The sequence below is a fragment of the Diabrotica undecimpunctata genome, chromosome 1 (genome assembly GCF_040954645.1).
Source record: "Diabrotica undecimpunctata isolate CICGRU chromosome 1, icDiaUnde3, whole genome shotgun sequence".
NCBI lineage: Eukaryota > Metazoa > Arthropoda > Insecta > Coleoptera > Chrysomelidae > Diabrotica > Diabrotica undecimpunctata.
Window position 1 is genome coordinate 50081059 of NC_092803.1, and position 20554 is coordinate 50101612.

Here is a 20554-nt window from a genome sequence, read left to right on the forward strand (position 1 = left end):
CGAGGACGAATCGCGCAAAGTTAAGTAACTGTACGAGGTTCATTCAAGTTTTTGCAACAGTCCGAGGAACCTATCGACTACTACCAATACGAAAAATACTAAAAGAACGAAACGTGAACTGTACAGGTATTAATATTTGAAGGAAAACCGAAGTAGTATAGACTAATTGGTTCTGTGTTTTGTTTTAACATCTGTTTTACTATTTATAAATAAATATATAACAAAAATAGAGAATTTGATAGATGTCAAATATGTAAACACGCATGGGAAAATGAACATAGAGTTCAGTGGAAAGATTCAAGTATAGTACTAAAAGAAACAGATGGTAAAAAAAGAAAAATTGAAAAAATGTAACCAATTGCTTCGCAAATTCTTTAGCAGAATGCAGTAGGATCTGGTTACCAATATTAAAAGAGGAAATCAGCTACAAGAAAACACCGCTATTATTAAGTCGAGGATATATCATTTATGTTTTAAAATAGCATACCTACATAAAAAATCAAAGTTTGGTGTTAAGAGTAAACTAAATGTAGACCAAATACTTACCATTTCGGGATAGTATCATGAGGTTTTTTCCTGTTTTTTTCCTCATGATTTACTATGGGATCACTAACAAGAGAATTTTAATGTCATAATTGCATGTGGTTGTCTTTTTAAAAACAAATCACATGCTATGATTTTGAAGTTGATTTCATGTAATCGAATGAACGATCTTCCAATAAAATCTTTCCAGGAACGCAACTCAAAAATATTGACAATATCCTTTTAACCCTCAACTGGCGTCGTGGTTTATTCTACCGTTAACTGCGTCCTGGAGTCTACCGGGTCCCATTTTTTTTTTGAGTTTTTTGTGAAATTAATAAATACATAATTCATTATTTCGTTATAATTTGTAATCATTTAAGCTGAAATATAACCATGTAAGCCAATTTTCTATTTATTTTTCAAATGACGAAAAATGTAACATAACTTATTTTTCAAGGTTTTCTGACAGCAGAACATTAATTTTTTACAAAAGAAATATAAAAAATAAAACGACAAATTCTTTCTTGATTTTTTCGTTTCATATAAAGAACAAGGAACTAAAATATACAAACTCTCTAATTAAAATATATTATTATCAACAAAACTGCGAACTATTTACAAGTAACATTTTTCTAAATTCAATTCTTGCAAGCATTTGCCCTGCAGTCACCACACATAGGTCAGGAACATTTGCTGCACGAAATTTTTGTTTTTTTTGTCATTCTTTCGATCACAAATACCACATCACATACGTTTCTGGTTCTGATTATTTAATTCTCCCCTCTCTGCTTCAGTTAAAGCTTTCTTTAGTATTCTATTGATACCCATGCGAAGCTCCCTAGGTAATCGAAAATTGTACAGTCTTATATTGAGATATGGTTCTGCAGGTTGTCTTGCAAGAATTTTCTCTCTATGGATTGGTTGTTTTATAAAATCTATGTAAAATGTGTGCATTGACATATGCAATATTCAATATTGTAAAAAAAATAGTCATTGGCCATCACCTAGTTCGCCGGTTAGTAGAATATGTGGTACATTTTTGATCTAGTGCATCCACACCGCCTTTGGTTTGATTATAGAAGCAAATGATTTCGGGTTTACCAGATTCTATGTACTCACATTCGGTATGGTGCATTGATGATATTAACACAACTGCCTTCCCTTTTTTTAAACGTAGGAAATTATAGTGTAATCATTTGTAAAACCATAAATGGAAGATCCTTCAGCTCTGCTCCGACTTGGAAGGAACTGCATAGGTATTTCCTTTTTGTTTCGCTTGAGCGTGCCAACATAGGGCAGTCCTTGTTTTTTGAATGCTGTCTATGGATAAAAACCAATTGTCTGCTGTGACTTTTCGGTGTGAATTAGCAATTGGATGACACAGTCTTAACACCGCTTGTGTTGGTTCCATGAAACATCTCTCCTTATTTGTTAGAGAAAAACCATCACTATCCTTACCACAGTAAATATAACCATTATAGAAATAGTGGGTACTTGCGTCTGTTAGGGCCATAATTTTCAGTCCATATTTCCGAGGTTTATTAAGTATGTACATGCGGAACCTACACGTGAAATCCTACCAGCATTTCGTCGATACAACAAAATGCTCCCATAGAATAACAGTTTTGGCAATTTTTTACAAAACTCTCAAATAACCAAGACACTGCTGCAGTTCGATCATTAGTTTTATGTTCTTCTCGATCCTCAACAAACCTTAGACATGCGAGCAACACGTATACTCTTTTCAAAGACATAATGAATCTGAATATGTCTCGTGCCGTTCCATCTGTTGCAAATATTTCTTGCAAGACTTCATCATTTGACTTGAAAACTGCAGAGTAATACAAGATAGCGAGAAACGCTCTAAATTCTTCCTTTGTTAGTTCTCTCAATTTTATTCTATCAAGTTCTCTCAGTTCTGTTCTAGCAGAATTGCTAAATATATCTTGAAATAACAATATCTTTTCATTTTTCCGTGGAATTATTTCGTTTTCCATATCCTCTATGAAAAGAAGGCTCCATATTTTTAAGGGATCAGAGACATCACCACATTTTGCAAGTCCTTTCAACCCCGGAAGAACTTTTACCAGATTGTGTTTTTTGTTCTAATATTCAAATCTGGGTTAGCCGGAACAGCAGACCACTTGTATCGTTTTTTATACAAATAAAGCTTTCCATTTTTGGTTTCTGGCCCTTTTTCTTCTTCACCTATAGCCTGACTTTCTTGTGTTTCAGCATGATCTTCCATCTCAGAATCAGAGTTATGGTCACTCTCTGGAGAAAAATCTTTGTAGTCCTCATAATCACTAAACTCGTTTGCTAATTCATCATACCACCGCCTTACACTTTCATCCAAATTAGGTTCTCCGAAATACACTTTTTTGGAAGAACCTGCCATTTTAGAAATAAAACACTATTAGCGTCGTGGTACCACACAGACCCCAAATGAACTCTACCGCTGGTTATTCAGAGCAATACTGAATCACAGTTGACGTGCATATATGAGTCTTACGAGTGCACCAACTTAAAGATAGATGGCCCGGCCAGGCATAAATACAAGTTTTACATGGATTTAAAAAGTACTGGGGTTCCGCCTTATTCCACAACGCCAGTTGAGGGTTAAAGTCTTTTACTTTAAAATGTATAGTGATCAGTGTAGTATAATCGGGGGGGGGGGCTCGGTAGACTGAGACCTCAGAAGCCCTGAAGAAGACATCAAAGAGGATGTCGAAAGCTCGGCGCAATGATAGTCGACGCGGTTCAACCCGGAAGACTGTTGAGTTTAATATTAATTCTTGTATTAATATTAATCTTAGTTCTAGGTTTAATATATAATATGGCTAAAGGTAATAATATGTCCGTTGCATAAAAAGGGTGATCACCTGGAGTATAAGAACTATAGAGGCATTACTCTGTTAGCATCTGCGTATAAAATCTTCGGCAATGTATTGTTTGAAAGACTTAAACATTTTACAAAGGATATTGTTGGTCAATACCAATGCGGATTTACTGCTGGAAAGTCAACTACACATCAAATTCAAACACATAGTCAGATTCTAGAAAAGTCACTAGAATATAACATAGATACACACCATCTCTTCGTCGACTTCAATGCAGCTTATGACAGTGTGAAAAGAACTGCATTATATAATGCAATGATAGACTTTGGGATCCCACCTAAGTTAGTTCAGTTGACCCAACTAACAATGCAAAACGTTCATGCGTTAGAATTTAAGGAGAAAACTCTACGTTCTTTGACATTAATAATGGCCTAAGACAGGAGGACGCGCTGGCGTGTATTCTCTTAAAATTGCCCTGGAAATGGCAATCAGACAGTTAAATATTATAATGAATGGAACTATTTTTAATAGATCAACGCAACTTCTCGTATTCGCTGAAGATATAGTTATAGTGGGCAGAAGTATGAGAGACATGGTGCAGTGTTTTGCAAGGCTTGTAGACGCGGCAAGTGAATTAGGACTTGTGGTAAACGAAGAAAATACCAAATATGTATATGTTGGTTTCTAAAAACCCCCGAAATATCCAACAGGGAATTCAAATTAACAACCATACCTTTGAGTAAGTCAAAGAATTCACATATCTTGGATCGCTAGTAAACGCAACAAATACGACAAGCGACGAAATAAAAAGACGTATAGCAATAGCAAACAGAACTATTCACGGTCTACAGAAACATTTAAAAAATAAAAATAAAACATGCAGTAAAGCTCAATATATACAAGACCTTAATACGACGTTGTTACATTTTTTAGACATGCTTATCTATCGTGGCCGTGATGGCATGCTAAGGACGGAGTGGTATCGTAAACCTTGTTTTAGTAACCGTTTCATAAATTTTCATTCTCAACATCCATCCAAGATGAAAACAAATTTGGTTTTGGCCTTAAAAACTAGGGTTATCAGCTTGTCACACCTCGAGTTCAGGGACAAGGGACTAAAAAAGTTAAGATCTATACATACTACTAGGGAACTCCTACCCCATAGGGCTTTTAAATAAACCCATTTTCGGATCTCCTTTTCCTTCGCAATTTTCTGACAACCACAATTTTCATAATAATGACGTCCAACAATTGATATTGACATAAAACACATCTAAAATAACTTATGGTTCCTTACCCATTCCATTCATTCCAGTTCTGACACCTAAGCTAATGAACATTTTCAAAAATGTTAATGGCTTGTAACGATAAGACTACCAAAGAGAATTGAAGTACTATTATAAAAATAATACCTCAATCAACCATGGGAGCTTATCATCTATGCCTTGCTTAGCTCAGTATCTCAAGTGTGAGTTCGTCTTATCTTAAACTAGGGATTAAACCTGAACTCTTAGCTGATAGCAAATAAGACAGATTTTAACTAAGTAAACATATTTATTAAAAAGAATAAAAAAAAACAAACAATCCACCCTGCCAAAGCTTAACAATAATTATTGATACTTATGACTTCAATGGGCTGCTTGTGTGTTGTAGATGTTAGGTCCTCCAATGGTCAATAAATTTCCATATTTTGTTAAGAATTTAGGTTAGGTCCTCCAATGGTTAATAAATATTCATATTTGATTAATCCAGCCAATAAAGTCGAACGTGGTCAATAAATTTTCAAACTGGTCAATAAAATTGGAATGTTGTTAATAAACTCAATTTCCCCAATAAACTAAAAATTCAACAACAATTTGCATTAGACACATCAAAAGGGGCTTAACTTCCTTGCCATTTTACAAAAATTACAATGAAACAAATTGCATGTGGCAAGGATAAAATGAAATAGAATTATTATTACACTTAGTTAAATTCTGTTAAGATACTGCACAAAATTAAGAAAAAATCATAATCAATTCAAGAAGCATGGTTTCGAAAGAAGTAAGGTTATGAATATCGGAAACGTTGTCAGAATTATAGAATAAAGATAACGATGAAAGTACTTACCCCAAGAGAATTTTGTAGACCATAAAATGAGGCTTATAATAATGTTTGCCCTCTTTTATAAATTTCAAAAAGAGGCAAAAAATTATATTCCCACTACGTTAGAAAAGTTGACTGACAGAAACTAAGGGGGAGATTGAAATGAAGTTAGCACAGATGACATAGGACGTAAGTCTATGATAGAAATAGCTTTTGTCAACATGGAACAGAATATCTAGTCTACCGGACAGAAATAGAGAGGGCGAATATTTATTCTACGGGACAGAAAGAGAAAATAAAGAAAGACAGAGGAAGAAAAGAAAAACAGAGGGCGCCAACTACTTTTTAAATAAAAATGGTAAAAAGAGAAATGAAGTTAAAGTAATTAATAAATTAATAAAGAAATTAAAATGAAATAATTATTTAAATATAAATTAATAGAGATCTGACGTTTATAACGTTACAGGCTTAAAAATTACAACTAAGAATGTGAAAACGGTATCGACGTTATACACAAAAACAAAAGATCCTTTCACAATACAGGTGTAATCGAATGTTGTTTATTCTATACCGTGTACCAATTGTAACAACGTATATATCGGAGAATCATCTCGTAATTTCCATAGTAGGGTGATCTCACATCGTAGTTACATAAAAACCAATAAAATAAATGCATGTGCACTCACAAAACATGCAGTAACTCTGAAACATGAGTTTAATTTCTAAGATTCCTGTATTTTGGCAAAAGAAAAAAACCATTCAAAACGTGTTTTCTTGGAAATGTGTTTCATAAAATCTAGTACGTCTTGCATAAATAAAAAGTCTGACATAGATAAACTGAGCAACTTTTATTGTTATTTACTGGAAAAACATCAAAAATAAACTAAATATTTACCTCCACATATACACGTCACAATACACATGTGTGCATAATTGGTTGCATACCATTAAGACAGGTTTAATAATTAAAAATTAAAACTACCCAATATGGGCTTCTTGGTTCTTGAAAAGAAATACAATATTAAGAACACTTAATTACATTTTAATCATATGGTTTTTTCTTTCTGTTCTCTATGTATCATAGTTAAAACACACCATCAAAAGATGTCATGAAATAAACTAAGTTTTACTATCCTTACCTAAATTTTTAGAATGTATTTTGTCCATTATTATATTTTATATTTGTGTTATTAATGTTGAGTGTCAAAGTTTATTGTAAATAATCTCTACGACTAGTAAGTTGAACTGACGAATTGTGATATTTTGTAAATATGTACACTTTTTTATCTATATTACAGTGTCTTGAAAAAGGAATAAAACAATTCCGAAAGCTAGCCAAAAAGTCAAAAGAGTGTTTCTCTAACATCTCGGCCAACCTTCTGACTGCAGCCCTAATAAACTGGTTGTTTGTATATATATATATATATATATATATATATATATATATATATATATATATATATATATATATATATATATATAAGCGACTTTGTGCTTAAAAATCGTTGTCGAAGTACAGAAAGAAAAAAGAACAGCGCAACGTTAAAAAAAATATTTCTACATGATATAAATAATGATATATCATTTTTGTGACGTTAGCAATTATCAAATTGTATGTATTTGTTTAAATAAATTTTCAAGAAATTGAACCGTACATAGCTTTGTTGCGGTATTTTTCTATTTTACAGATGCTGTTTCAATAGAGGTTATTGGCTACTAAATACTAAGTAGTAATACTATCTGTCATCTGGTTGATGGATAAGTGGCCATCACATTAACGTTCAGTAACTTTAAGACGACTTCATACATACACAAAGACTTCTGTTTGCATAATACATTTTCTGATGAAGGATTATTATTAATTATATAGAAATTATACAATCAAAAGAGATTTCAAGGCTGACGTTTCTTAATTCAAAAAAAACAAAAAACCATAAAAGACAAAAAAAAATATAATAAAAGATTTGTCTATCATCGATTAATTCGCCACTGTTATCAGTATATCACACCAGCCTTGTACTAAATCTGTAAAAGTGTAAACTCATCCGTACCGCACGGGTGGCTGTAATTTTCCAACCTTGTTTAAAATTTATCAATTAATAGCTATTTTAGTTCTGAAAGGAAAAACATTGTGCCAAGAATACAATGTCCTACTGTAGCGAGACATTGTTACTTAAAGAGAAAATGGACTAAAGAGTTTAGAAAGAATATTCTATCAATCTATCTAAAGCCCTTTTTATATTCAGTTTCGGATATAGACCTTCCCCTCTGACTTCCATTTTTCCATTGGACCGGCATGTCTCTTTAAATCATCTGCCCAACTCATCTGTCGTCTTTCTTTGGTCGTTTTGATTCCCATGGTCTCCAGGACAGCACTTGTTTGTTTTATCTATCGTTCTTCTTCCTGACCTGCAAATTTCCATTTTCTGCCTGTTGCTTTTTCTATGATGTCTTTCACCTTCTCCTCTTTGTCTCCGCCTATTTATCCATGTTCGACCTTATTATTGTCTAAGTTTAGCATCCGTATGGCATCACCTGCAGGGCACATTGACATTATGATACCACATGTTAACATGTTATATATACAGTATTATACTGCACGCCATAGAAGCATGGACGTTAACAATTAGTTAGTTACGCCGTTTAGAGACTTCTGAGATGTGGGTGTTTCGTCACATATTAAAAATCCCATATATCGACTGCATTAGAAATGAAGACACTTTAAAGCGCATGGATACGACAGACATATATTATTATTACTATAGATTTCTATAGCTTAAGACAGACGTGGCCCTAGTAGACGCCAAATGATCTGGTGACCTAACATCAAAGAATAGGCAGGATTAGACTTCTAACAGCGAAAGGAAAGAAAAAATGGGAAAGAAGTTACAGAAGTCATTGCTGTTGAGGAGCGGCGCCTAAAGAAGAAGTCAGATGATACTAACACGTAAAACGTATGACGGATAAGAGAATACCTGGTTAAAAACATAAAGAACATAAAAACAGAAGAAACAGCGAGAAACTACCAAGAAGGATTAAACTGACCAAATTGGGCAGAAAGACCATAGGCATCTGATATTAAAAAAATAAAAAATATTCATATATAATACTGAAACTAAACGTTTATTCAAGTATACCTCGTAATGTAGGCGATGTTTCTGAATGGCACACTTATAAATACTGCAACACCTGTGTAATTACAGTAATAAATAAACTAGAAAGCATTTAGAACATTTATTACAAGCAGTTCATGTTATTAATTAAAAAATAAATCATTTATCGAAATCCTTCCTGATTGCGTTGTTGTTTTCTAAGATCGGTATCTCTTATCTGTGCAACTTCCTGGTAGAGACGCAATTCAGCTGGGAATATTATAAGTAGGCGTCACAACATTTATTTGCCATTGTTTCGTTTCCAACTGTAAAGCAAATCTTAACAATGATCGAATAAATACGTCATTTCTATGATAACATTTATAATAAAACTTGAAGCTTGAAGAACAGAACATAATTTGGTGTCGAATAAAGAGGAAAAATAAGTATTTTTAGCTAAATACTTACTAGATGTGAAAATATAGAATAATAATAGAAATAAAAAATAAAAGAAAATGTAAAATTAAAGAAAGAATCGTGAGAACAATATACAAATACGAAAAAAGATCGGAACATAAAAGGATACAAACCACATAAATATCAAGGACGCGAAGACCATCAAAATAATACAAAGAAAAATAGGCTAGCAGTTTACCCCTCTAAGCAGAGCATAAACCGACTAATTTTTTTGCATTTCTACCGTATCAAACATTTTTTATTCGTATATATATATATATATATATATATATATATATATATATATATATATATATATATATATATATATATATATATATATATATATATCAAATTCAGAACTATTGTTTAAATTTTTTCCAAGTGGGCCAGAAATTGTTATTAACAAATAACTTATAACCAAAAAAAAAACAATTTCCCGAATCGCTGCGAGCAAAAGTTTTTCATCGAAATAAGTACTTTTTCTATCTTGGTAATTTCTTGAAAAATGCTTCCTTTTCAAGTTATTTGCAATTTTTTGTTGAAAAAATGTTGAAAAAACGTGGTTACTGTTTCAAGTAAGGGCCAATATGTTCCCTTTCGGTTGGATCTGAAATGAAATGTCGTTTTAAAAAATTTTTATTTAAAAAATCCTTTTTAGGTATTATAATTAAAAAAACCCTTTCGGGCTTCATCACAGAATGTTTTCGTACTAACAAGTCCATCAGCGCAGTTACTAGGTATACATGAGTAAAGTCACTAAATGTGTGGGTAAGAGTGTGGGTACTTTAAATAATATTAAATTTATTATTTATTATATCTTTGCTGATAAATTCGTATGATGTTAAGGTTTTTAACAGATATATAGCATGACAGCGCAAGACTCTAGATTAGACTACCTAGAGTTGCTACCTAGGACCCATATAGAGACTACGTATCAGGATCAGCAATTCTAATTGGGAGTCTTGCATTGAATTTATCAGCAAAGATGTGATAAATAACAAATTTAATACCATTTAAAGGGTTTTTGTCCACATATTTAGTGGTTTCACTTATGTATACTTGGTAACTGCACTGATGATGGACTTATTAGTACGAAAACGTTTTGTGATGTAGCCCGGAAGGGTCCTTTTAATTGTATACAGCTTTTATAAAGGATTTTTTAAATAATTTTTTTGTGATTTATGGTATACAGCCAACTACAGGAATTTCCATTTTAAAATGTAATTTTTTACATTTTAAAATGTAATTTAAATATTTTTATACCGTTTTGTAAGTGGCTTTCATGCAATTACTAAGTAAGTAATCAAAACTTTTTAGATTTACAGTCAAATTTTACTCAAATTTATATCATTATATTAAGTGAGATTACTTTCAGGTTTTCTCTGATGATGGTCTGATAGAACCGAAAATGTTTTGAAAATTTTAATCCGTTTTGATATTTTCATTATTTTAATAATTTTGCAAATATACCAATAATACCAATTAGTGACCATCATTCTTCTCTATCTTGTGCTAATCGTATAATTTTGCTGACCTCCCTGATGTTGAGCCTTGAGCCATTGGCATATGTTTCGCAGCCAAGAGAATTTCTTTCGGCCGATGCTCGTCTTCCTTCGATCTTTCCTTTAACGATCAACTGAAGTTTTTACTTCATTGCAAAACAATTTCTCTACTCTTTCCCTAACTACATAAATACCCTTTAGAGAGAGTAAGGGCGATCTCTACTGTTTCGTTGAGGATCAACTCTGTATTCTCAAAATTTCGAGTAAGTTTAATTTTTTACTTTTTTGTGGTTTACAAAATTTTAAATGTTATGGTTGAATTCATGATTTTTTTAATTAAATGATTGTCGAATTGGTTTTTATAGTGGCCAAAAGTGTTTGTGGAATTATCTCTTTTTTGTAACTTTTCCTGTCTGACTTTCGCGTACTCAATGAAAAGTTAGTTTTTAGTTCGTCTTAGTAAATTTTCTTCTCAAAACATTTGCCTATCTTATCCTTTGGGGGACCTATAAATGTTAACGAACCTTAATATTATTTCTTGTGTTAAATATTAATTAAAGTAGATGTACTATATTCTGCAGAAATTTAAAAAGTGCTATGTTTTATGTTATATTATGAATATGAAATTATGAATATTATATATATGAACAGGAATATTTATCAAGTATTCGCCAGTTCCATAAATAGTTTGTAATGTTCCGTTTATATAAAAACTGTCAAACTTTTACATTTGCTATAAACTTACCTAACAACTTTTTTATTTTTTTTTTGCTTACCGTTGATGTTTTTTTATTACAGATTGTGAAATTCAAGACTGTCTTCGCTGTGGCTCGAAGGGTTGTATCAAATGCGCGGATTTGATGGTGTACCCTTCCAGAGAATGTGTCTCCAAGTGCCCTTTCGGTCACGTCCAAAAGTGGAGCACGATGGTAGATTACGTGGGAAAAATCTGTCAGCATAACGGAAACTTTTTAGGACTCTCCAACAATGCTATGGCAGTCTTAACTGGCGTAGTGACTGGTAGTATAGTGTGTATAGTACTTCTAACGTGTGCTGTGTTGTATATTAAGTTTAGAAGAAAAACGCTTCCGCCGTTAAGTGAAACCAGCTCAGAAATAGATGATTCTCCGGAACGAAAAGATTTCGTTAAGCAATTGGAGACTTTAAGACCTTATGCTCAAAGTTATTTAGATATGCTGAATGACACCAGACGACAGATAAGAGAACTACATTCCGATGGAGATACTTCCGCTATTTCTGCCTACAGACCCGTGATTAGAGATTTGGCGAAGATTTTACTGCTTCTCAACAGGCCTGTAGATCGGTTAGCGGTGCCTGACGATTGGGAACATCTATTTAACTGGGCGGATAAGGTTCTGAAGAGGTAAGCAATATTTTTATCTTTTTGATGATAAAGTTGCTCACGTGAGTCCATCTAAATCTATCTAATTAACCTTCTTCGGTCCATCTTTGGACATCTATAGTCTATATTGACTATAATATATATAAAAAGAGGTTTAATTCTTTGTAAGTAGGTATATTTAAAAAACTCTTAGAAGGGCTACATTAAAATAACAAACGTTTTCGGAATAATAATTCCATCATCAGGTTAAAAGCAGGTTAACATGCCTGAGCACCAAAATATTTGGGTAAAACCCTTTACAGAAGTTAAAGTTGCCAAAAAATGTACATATGGTTGTTAAAAATGAAGGATGTTTAAGATTTTATTAGATTTAACTTCAGGCAACATATAACCATGCCTCACGTAAGTACCAGCGTCCGGAGGGTAGACCTCTATTGGTATTATTTGTCCCTTGGCATACAAATGTACGTTTGTTGGTATCTTTGAAAATACTAGAATTTCAGTTATTAATTTAACACGTGATTCACGCTGAGTAATGAGTCACGTCAGTTAAATTACATAAATTAAGTTTAATCCAAATTTAATGCAAAAATATCATAAAAATCGACGAATGTTGGAGCATTTTTGTTTAAATTTATTAATTGATTTTTTTTGTCTTTGGAACTGTATTTAGCATACAATTTCAAAAATAATACCGATAAAAATTAAAATCTCTTAAAAAACTTTTTTGAAACTTCGAAGAACTCTATCACATGCTTTCCTAAGATCAAAGAATACCATTTAAGTGTTTATTTCTGTATTTTTCCATCAACTGCCTATAATGAAAATTGCATGTGTTGTTGATCTGCCTTGCATAAATCCAAACTGATTTTCAGATTTTTCAATTTCTTCAGGTATCTGTCTATCAATTACTCTCTTCTGTTCAATCACAGATTAAACCTCTTAATTTGTTATTTTATATCAATCTAAACTTCCTAATTTTGAATTTTATAAATAACTGATCCAGGAAACGTTTAATCATCACTGACCTAGTTGCCCAGTATCGATGGTAAAATTGCATCTCTGGCCATTGAGAAGCCCATCGGCAACTAAACTGTCGCTACTTCGTCTTATTGTTAATATTGAGAATCTGGGGGCTTGTAGCAGGGCAGCCAACGGGCGCCCCTTGACGTTGGCTTGTTTTAGTTTTACGAATTGCGTTGCTGTTGTGGAGATTGCCTGCCGGTCGATTTTCTGTCCTCTGATCTTGTACATTATCTGCAATCACGTTGAAAGTGGCCTACCAATACACAATTGTAACACTTTGGGCGCAAAAACACTTTTGTTTCAAAGAATCAGCTATTGGGCCAAAATATATCCCGAATTGAGTGGCCAACACCTGGGGCAACGTATTTAGATCGCATTCTTCCACTTCGGCACCACTTCTTACTTTTTGGGCATTGTGTTGATAGTAGGACACATTCATACTCCAATGCTGCGACAATAGCATCCTTCAATATTTGGTAGCGTTCACTTCCTAGTCGTAATGTCTGCTGGACATGTACATCGCGCAGGCCACCAAGGAAACATTCAATGGTGAATTAGTGTAGGAAATCTTCCGGAGTTTCGGGCCAAGCGAGTCGTGCCATCTTTTCTACTTCCGCTCCGTATGCTTGCACAGATTCGTTGGAGCCTTGGATAGGCACTTTTAGTTGACTCTGGTATACTTGCTTCAAATATTGGCTGCCGTATCTTAATTCTAGAGCCGATACGATGGTCTCATAGTTCTTTTGTGCGTCCTCTGGGATGTTTTGGAGGATTTCGACAGCCTTACCTCGAAGTGCTAATATGAGAGCAGTTGCTCTCTGTTCATTTGTCCATCCATTATTTTGTTCAACGGCTTCGAATTGTCTTCTATACACTGGCCAGAAGGTCTCGCCGTCAAATATAGCAGGCTTAATTATTCCATTGACAGGGGGGTAAATCCCTTCTAATTTACCTCCAACTCTCAGTTTCTGGCTCTTTTCAATTTCTAGTCGGATAGATTCAAGAGTTCTCGTTATCTCATAGTTTCTTTTCTCTACTTCTTGTTACTTAAATCTCTTTAATCATGTTTTCCTTTTTCTATTCGATTTCTCTTTTCATATCTTCATTTTCCCTTCGATTTTTCTTTCCGTAACTTCCTTACTCACTTTTGAGGTTTCTATTTTTGATATAAGTAAGTCTCACGAGCAACTCTCTGTCTTCCAGACGACGTTTCTTTTCAGCTTCTTTTTCTTCCTGACTACGTTTCTCTTCAGCTTCTTTTTCTTCCTGTCGACGTTTCTCTTCAGCTTCTCTTTCCTCCTGACGATGTTTCTATTTAGTTTCTTTTTCTTCTCTTCGGCGTTGTTCCATTGAGGCAATCATATCTCGAATTTCCTCCATCTTAGTATCACTTCTTATTTTTACTATAAAAATTCTCGAAAGTAACTTCTTTCACCTAATCCAACTTTATTCGTTTGTTTATCGGTCTAGGATGAATCAAACACTGTATTTGTTTTTGTCTTTGGTTTGTTTGTTTTTTCTTTGATTGCATTTTGTTTTCAATGTGCCTCCAGGAAGTTGTTCCATCATTTTCGTGGTCTTCCTACTGATCGTATTCCTATTGGGGAACCGTCTCTTGCCATCTTTACTACTCTATTTGTTGTCATTCGGCTTCTATGATTGTTCCATTCTACTCTTCTATTTCTTACCTAGTTTTGATGTTCTCCACTTTGCATCTACGTCGTATATCTGTACTTCTAGCTCTATATTGTCTTACCATCAATTTTTCTAAGTGTTTTCATCTCCGCTATTTCTAACATCCTTTTTGTCCTCTCTGTGTCAGGTCTTGTTTCTGTCGCCTATGTTATTATTGGTTTGATGACTCTTTTGTAAATTCTGCCTTTCTTTTTTTTTCCCGATATTTTTATTTCTCCATATTGATTCATTTAGGCAGCCTGCGGCTCTGTTTGCTCTATTCACTTGATCGTCCACTTTAGTTTCGAGCTTTCCGTAGTTAGATAATGTGATGCCTAGATATTTAAACTCCATCACTTGTTCTATTATCTGACCTTACAGCTCCAATTTACATCTTGGTAAATTTGCTGTTGTAACCATGCATTTTGTCTTTTTTGGGGAAATAGGTTCTCCCCTCCTCAACCTATTTCATTAGAGACTATAAAGTGTAAACCCATGCCAAAAACAGATCACTTGAGAAAGGCAATCAGCCGAAACAGCTGTAGTGATAGAATTTAAAATAAATTTTGTGAAGTTTTGAAAACAAAGTTTTCAGTGTTTTATTGTTACAAATAGTTATAGTTTTAGCTGATAATTTGGTAATGACATTAATAACAGAAATGCTCCGACAATATTGTACTAGGTTGCGTTATATAATCTTTAATCTCAATTTGTTTTTTTTTTAGATATAAAAGAATGAGCGAAACCTCACATCTTCAAGTAGCCCAATTAGTTGACTTCCTTCAGGGACCTGCAGTCACGCCTGATCTAACCAGAGATATTGACAGTTCCCGTGGTAGCACCACTATGAGTACCTTTAAGCCCAACCAGGTGTTCGGCTCCAGTTTAAGCTTGCAAGACATAGCTATCAACAACTTCACCAGCAACTACGACTCGAAATGCCATCTACCTCTCAATCCTCAATGGAAGTTCGAATACTCGCTGGTCAATAACTTGCCCTCTTCGGAATTCAACCCTGCTTCGTGGAAGAATAGCAAAGAGTATTTGAATAACTCAATATTCTTGGAAGATGACTTCTACCAGCTTGGGTTCAGGCCGCAAGATGAAATTACGACTGAGTTGTAGATAAATTTTTGGTCAGTGGTAGCAATGACTAATGAAAACAGGGCAGTTTTTAATAAATAACGAAAGAAATTTATAAAATTGTATATTTAAAATACAATTTATCTTTTGTAAATATCATATATTGCAAGATTAATTACGAAAGTAAAATTACATTAGAATATACATAACTTTGGAATAATCATTCGTCTAGCTCGAAAATTTAGTACATTTTTCCATGTAAGATGAAGTATAGCACACCATTGTTACTTTTTAATTTTATGGCATAGATCTTTGTTTGCAGTTTTTGCATTAATAATAATTATAGATTCTTTATTATTATCAATATATTTTAAATTTTTCTTCCGCTAATGGACTAGTTATACAAAATTGGATGTTACACAATAAATATTTATGCATGTTTGTGTGCATATTGTGCATCTTGTATACACTGACCCGAACACTAAGTTTATTTTAAGTAAAATAAAAAGTATTAGAGAAACTGCAATTTTAATAAATTATTTTTATTGTATGTTCAATAACAAACCATTAAATAAAAAACGAATACCAAAATATTGACTAATGTAACAACAATTAAAATTTACATTTTAGTATTCCTGGGTAAGATATTTTTCAAATCAATATCATAAAATATTCCTAAAATATGAATACTAAAATGGGGTATTGCCTCCTCGAGCTCGAATAACAGCTCTCATCCTTTCTGGCATAGACTGGATGAAAGCAGCAATCTCATTTTGCGGTATTTGTTTCCACTCGTTTATTAGCGCCTGTTCTAACGCTACTACAGTTTCAAACTCGCCATAATTTTGAATAACTACCCTTCCCAAGTTGTCCCACAAATGCTCTATCGGGTTAAGCTCTGGATTTCTAGGAGGCCAGGCTAGTAACTGAATGTCAACATCTGTAAAGTATTGCGTTGTTATACTGGCTATGTGTGGCCGAGAATTATCCTGCAAGATCCTAAAAAAAATGTTTTACCTAAAAAATGCATATAAGGTAACTCATGTTCTTCCAGACATTCCCTAATGTACCTATCAGCATTAAGGACACAATGCCCCTACCATAACAAGATCTGTAAGGGCTTCCAAAGAAATGTCGCCTCATACCATTGTACCTTCACCAATAAACTGCATTCTAGGAATTAAACATTGGGCATGGCGTTCTTAAGGCCTTCTACAAACTCTTTGGCGGCCATCAGGTAAATATCTCGTAAAACGAGATTCGTCTGTAAACAGAACGTTTCTCCAATCTTTCATATTCCAATCTACATCTTCCTTTTTGTGTGCCGTGCTTGTATTCAAGCGTTGGCTATCGTCATATTGACAAGCTGATGAAATGATTCTCGGTCGGCAGCTAGATGAAACAGTTCCTCGACCGTTCGACCTGTCCATTGTCTAATGTTACGCAGCCAGGACAGTTGTTTTCTTCCGACCCAGCGTTTTCCTTCGATTTTGCCCTGAATAATTAACCGGAGTAAGCGATATTTAGGTCCTCTCATTATATGACCGAAGTATTGGACCTTTCTCATTTTGATGATGTTGATCAATGTTCGCTCTTTGTGCACGGTCTCTAGCACGCGTTCGTTAGATATGTGTGCTGTCCACGGGATTCTGAGCATGCGACGGTAACACCATAACTCAAACGCTTCTAATTTGTTAAGATTTTTTATTTTTGTTCTCCAGGTTTCACATTCATAGAACAAAGTGGACCAGACGTAGCACTAGACGTAGACCAATCTACATGAGCACGACAGAATTCCAAGCGTTGAATTCCAATAAAGGGCGTATAGCAGGTACATAAGGTGATAAATTGTGTTCGCTTAATCTACGACGTACCGTGTCAGTTGAAACTATGGTACTATGAACATCTACTAGTCTCCTAGTCAAAGCTGTAGCAGTAACTCTCCGCTCTCGAAGCACTTGATATCTAAGAAACAGATCTTCCACGGCGTTTATTGACCCTGGTCTTCCCTGGACAGGTCTTCTTAAGTAAGAACCAGTTTCTTGAAATCTGTAAGCATCGAAAATTGTGCTTCGCGGAACGCCAAGCATATCTTCGATATATCGAATGGAACGCCCATTATTTCATTTGTTCTGCTGGTACTTGGTCGTCAGTGTCTTGTTAGTTATCTAACAGAGAAGCACCACGTGAAGGTAAGGTTGACATTTGACTAGAAGGCGGCCGTAGCTCATTGGCTATAATACTGGTTTACCAAGCCGGACGACTTGAGTTCGATTCCCGGTACAGACATCAGAAATTTTTCAAATTCTAATTTAACTGAGCAGCCACCGTGCTTAGGAGAGCACGTAAAAGCAACATAAGTAGTCATTACTACTATAATCCCGAGCTAGAAGGTTACACGAATGGAAGATGTACAATAAGCCAATTGGCTGAAGTATGGCCGGTTTATTATCACAAATGGCGTCGGAAAAAAAATTCATATTATAGAAAAACCAATTTTTCATTATAAAAAACTTGAGATTGAAAAACTGATTAGAGAATATTAAAACAATTTAAGAAGAGAATTGCCTTAGATATAAGTAAATATGTATCTATAATAAAAGTACATAGTGCACAGAAATACTTTATATTTAAATAACATTGTCCCAATTATGCCCTAAAATTAACAATACACCTGATTACTTTAACAGTCCCAGGTAGTACTTCTAGCAAAGCTGCCACTGTACTTGTTCAAACCAAAACGTACTAGTCAATTATTTTTTTACCTTTTTACATATTTTTAGTTTAGGAATTTAGATTTATTATTTCTGTAAATTTATTAATAAAATGTACAGTTTGCTAATAAAATATTACATTAAATGTTGTTTTACTTATGTTTAAAATTAAAATATTAAAAGATCTTGTAATTTATGCATCAGTGGCTACCAGTTCACCCCATTTGCCGTAATCACATTTTTAACCTGTTTTCTATTCTTTTCACCATCACTTTGCCTACTTATATTCCGCTTTTACTGTACGTTAGCTACACAAAGTATTTCTTTAGTATATATCAATATCCTATTTATTGCTTATATTATTGGTACTTTACATTTGACCATATCTGACATTAGCCCATCATTTTTTCATATTTTGTATATCTGCTTGTTTTTTAAAGTACTTTTATCCCTCTTGTTAGTTCGTGCCATGTATTTCTTTTCGATATTAATTTTGTTTGTGTTGCTCCATCTATTCAGGCATTTTCTTGATCTTATTTTCTAAAGAAATTGTAAAACGAATAGTTTTACTAATGGTTCTATTTTTAATGTTAAAATCGCTGATCTTAGTTTTCGGAGATGATGAAATGGATCCAGTTGCATATATCTCAATGAAACTTATTACATTCGATTCGTAAGAGCGGGATATTTTGTGAACAAAAAGGATGATGTGGAAATGAAAATTTCATTATTGGACAAGGAAAATGCATAAATTTATAATTCGGAAAAAATTGACGGATATGAGTTCCATATTACTACTCGATGACGGTCTCCGAGGCCCCAGGTGCTCCTGTGCCTCGTCTTATGGAGTTTTGTGAAAATTCGATATAAATCAGTGTAAACTCATTACTCAGTGGTTTTTGGGGTCGCTGAACACTAATATCATGTCGGCGATAGTGTGCGAGGCACCTGGTGCCCAGGACCTTAGCTCTTTTAGCGTCTCTTAGTGTTTTGTGGAAAGTTGATACAAAATCAGTGCAAACTCGTTACTAGGAGGTTTCTGGGATCGCTGAAAACTAATATCATGTCGGCGATGGTATACGGTGCATCTGGTGACCAGGATGGGTCTGGTCTCCTGGAGTTTTGTAGAATTCGATACAAAATCAGTGCAAACTCGTTACTAGCGGGTTTTTGGGGTCGCTGAGCATTTATATTATGTCGAGAATGGTCTCCGAGTCACCTGGTACACAGGGTGAGCTTCGTCTTCTGGAGTTTGTCCATCGGAGTGCAATGGAAAATTATTCATCATCATAAGTGGCTCGACAATCTGTTGTGGATCTTGGCATGCTCACAAAGAAGTCGCCACTCCTGTCGATTCCTGGCAACTTCCCTCCATCTTCTAACCTTTAGGTTGAGTGATTGTGTATTGAATTTCCACAAAACTCCTCATGGTATTCGTGTTCAGTAACGCCAAAATTCCCCGAGTAATAATATTGAACTCGTTTCCGTCAATTATTTCCGAATTACAAATTTATCATTTTTCATCACTTCGAAATGCACTTAGAAAAATTCATTTTCCTTGTTCAATAATCAATTTTTATTTCTACATCATCATTTCTGTTCTTAAAATGTCCTGACACTCTTACGAATCGAATGCAATAAGTTTCATTGAGTTTAATCCAACTGTAAAAATTTGGTAGGTTTTGAGCTTTTTACTGCTTCATTGCCTGTATTTTGGGTATTTATTTTAAGAGTGTTATTACAGATAATATTTATTACAGGGTGCTTTACTTAGATCCCGCAATAGATTTTCTTTCAAACCATGTAATAAACTTGATTTGATTAAATTTGAAGAACTTTTGTTAATACTTTTTGAGAATTCTTCGAATTGGTACACTATCTCATCTCTGTAATAGGGCAGATATAATTCCGAGGTACCTAAGTTTTTTTTTATTTTGGATTTAAGTAGAAAAAATTTAAGATTTCGGGAAATTTCAACGAAAATACTTAAATGAAACGACTTAAAATAAATTATATTTACATAACTAACCACACAACAACGCCAATACGAATCTGTAAGCTTCCATGACTAGTCTCAGAACAAATTATTCGTCTTCCGTGTTTGGAAGTGATGTCTTTTTATACGTCCCATATGTGAGTCTATCTTAACGTGTTACTATCTTTGTAAGTCACTCCTTCAAGAACAGGAAAG

The 20554-nt window shown here is 34.0% G+C and overlaps 1 protein-coding gene across 1 annotated transcript in view; it reads left to right on the forward strand.

The window, feature by feature from the left end:
- Positions 1-18502, forward strand: part of T48 (FU domain-containing protein T48) — a 197593-nt gene extending 179091 nt beyond the window's left edge. The window contains exons 2-3 of the mRNA XM_072542169.1: positions 11302-11887; positions 15292-18502. Of these exons, the coding sequence (XP_072398270.1) occupies positions 11302-11887; positions 15292-15691 (986 nt within the window). The 3' untranslated portion in view covers positions 15692-18502. The remainder of the gene's footprint in view (positions 1-11301; positions 11888-15291) is intronic.
- Positions 18503-20554: the final 2052 nt, after the last annotated feature.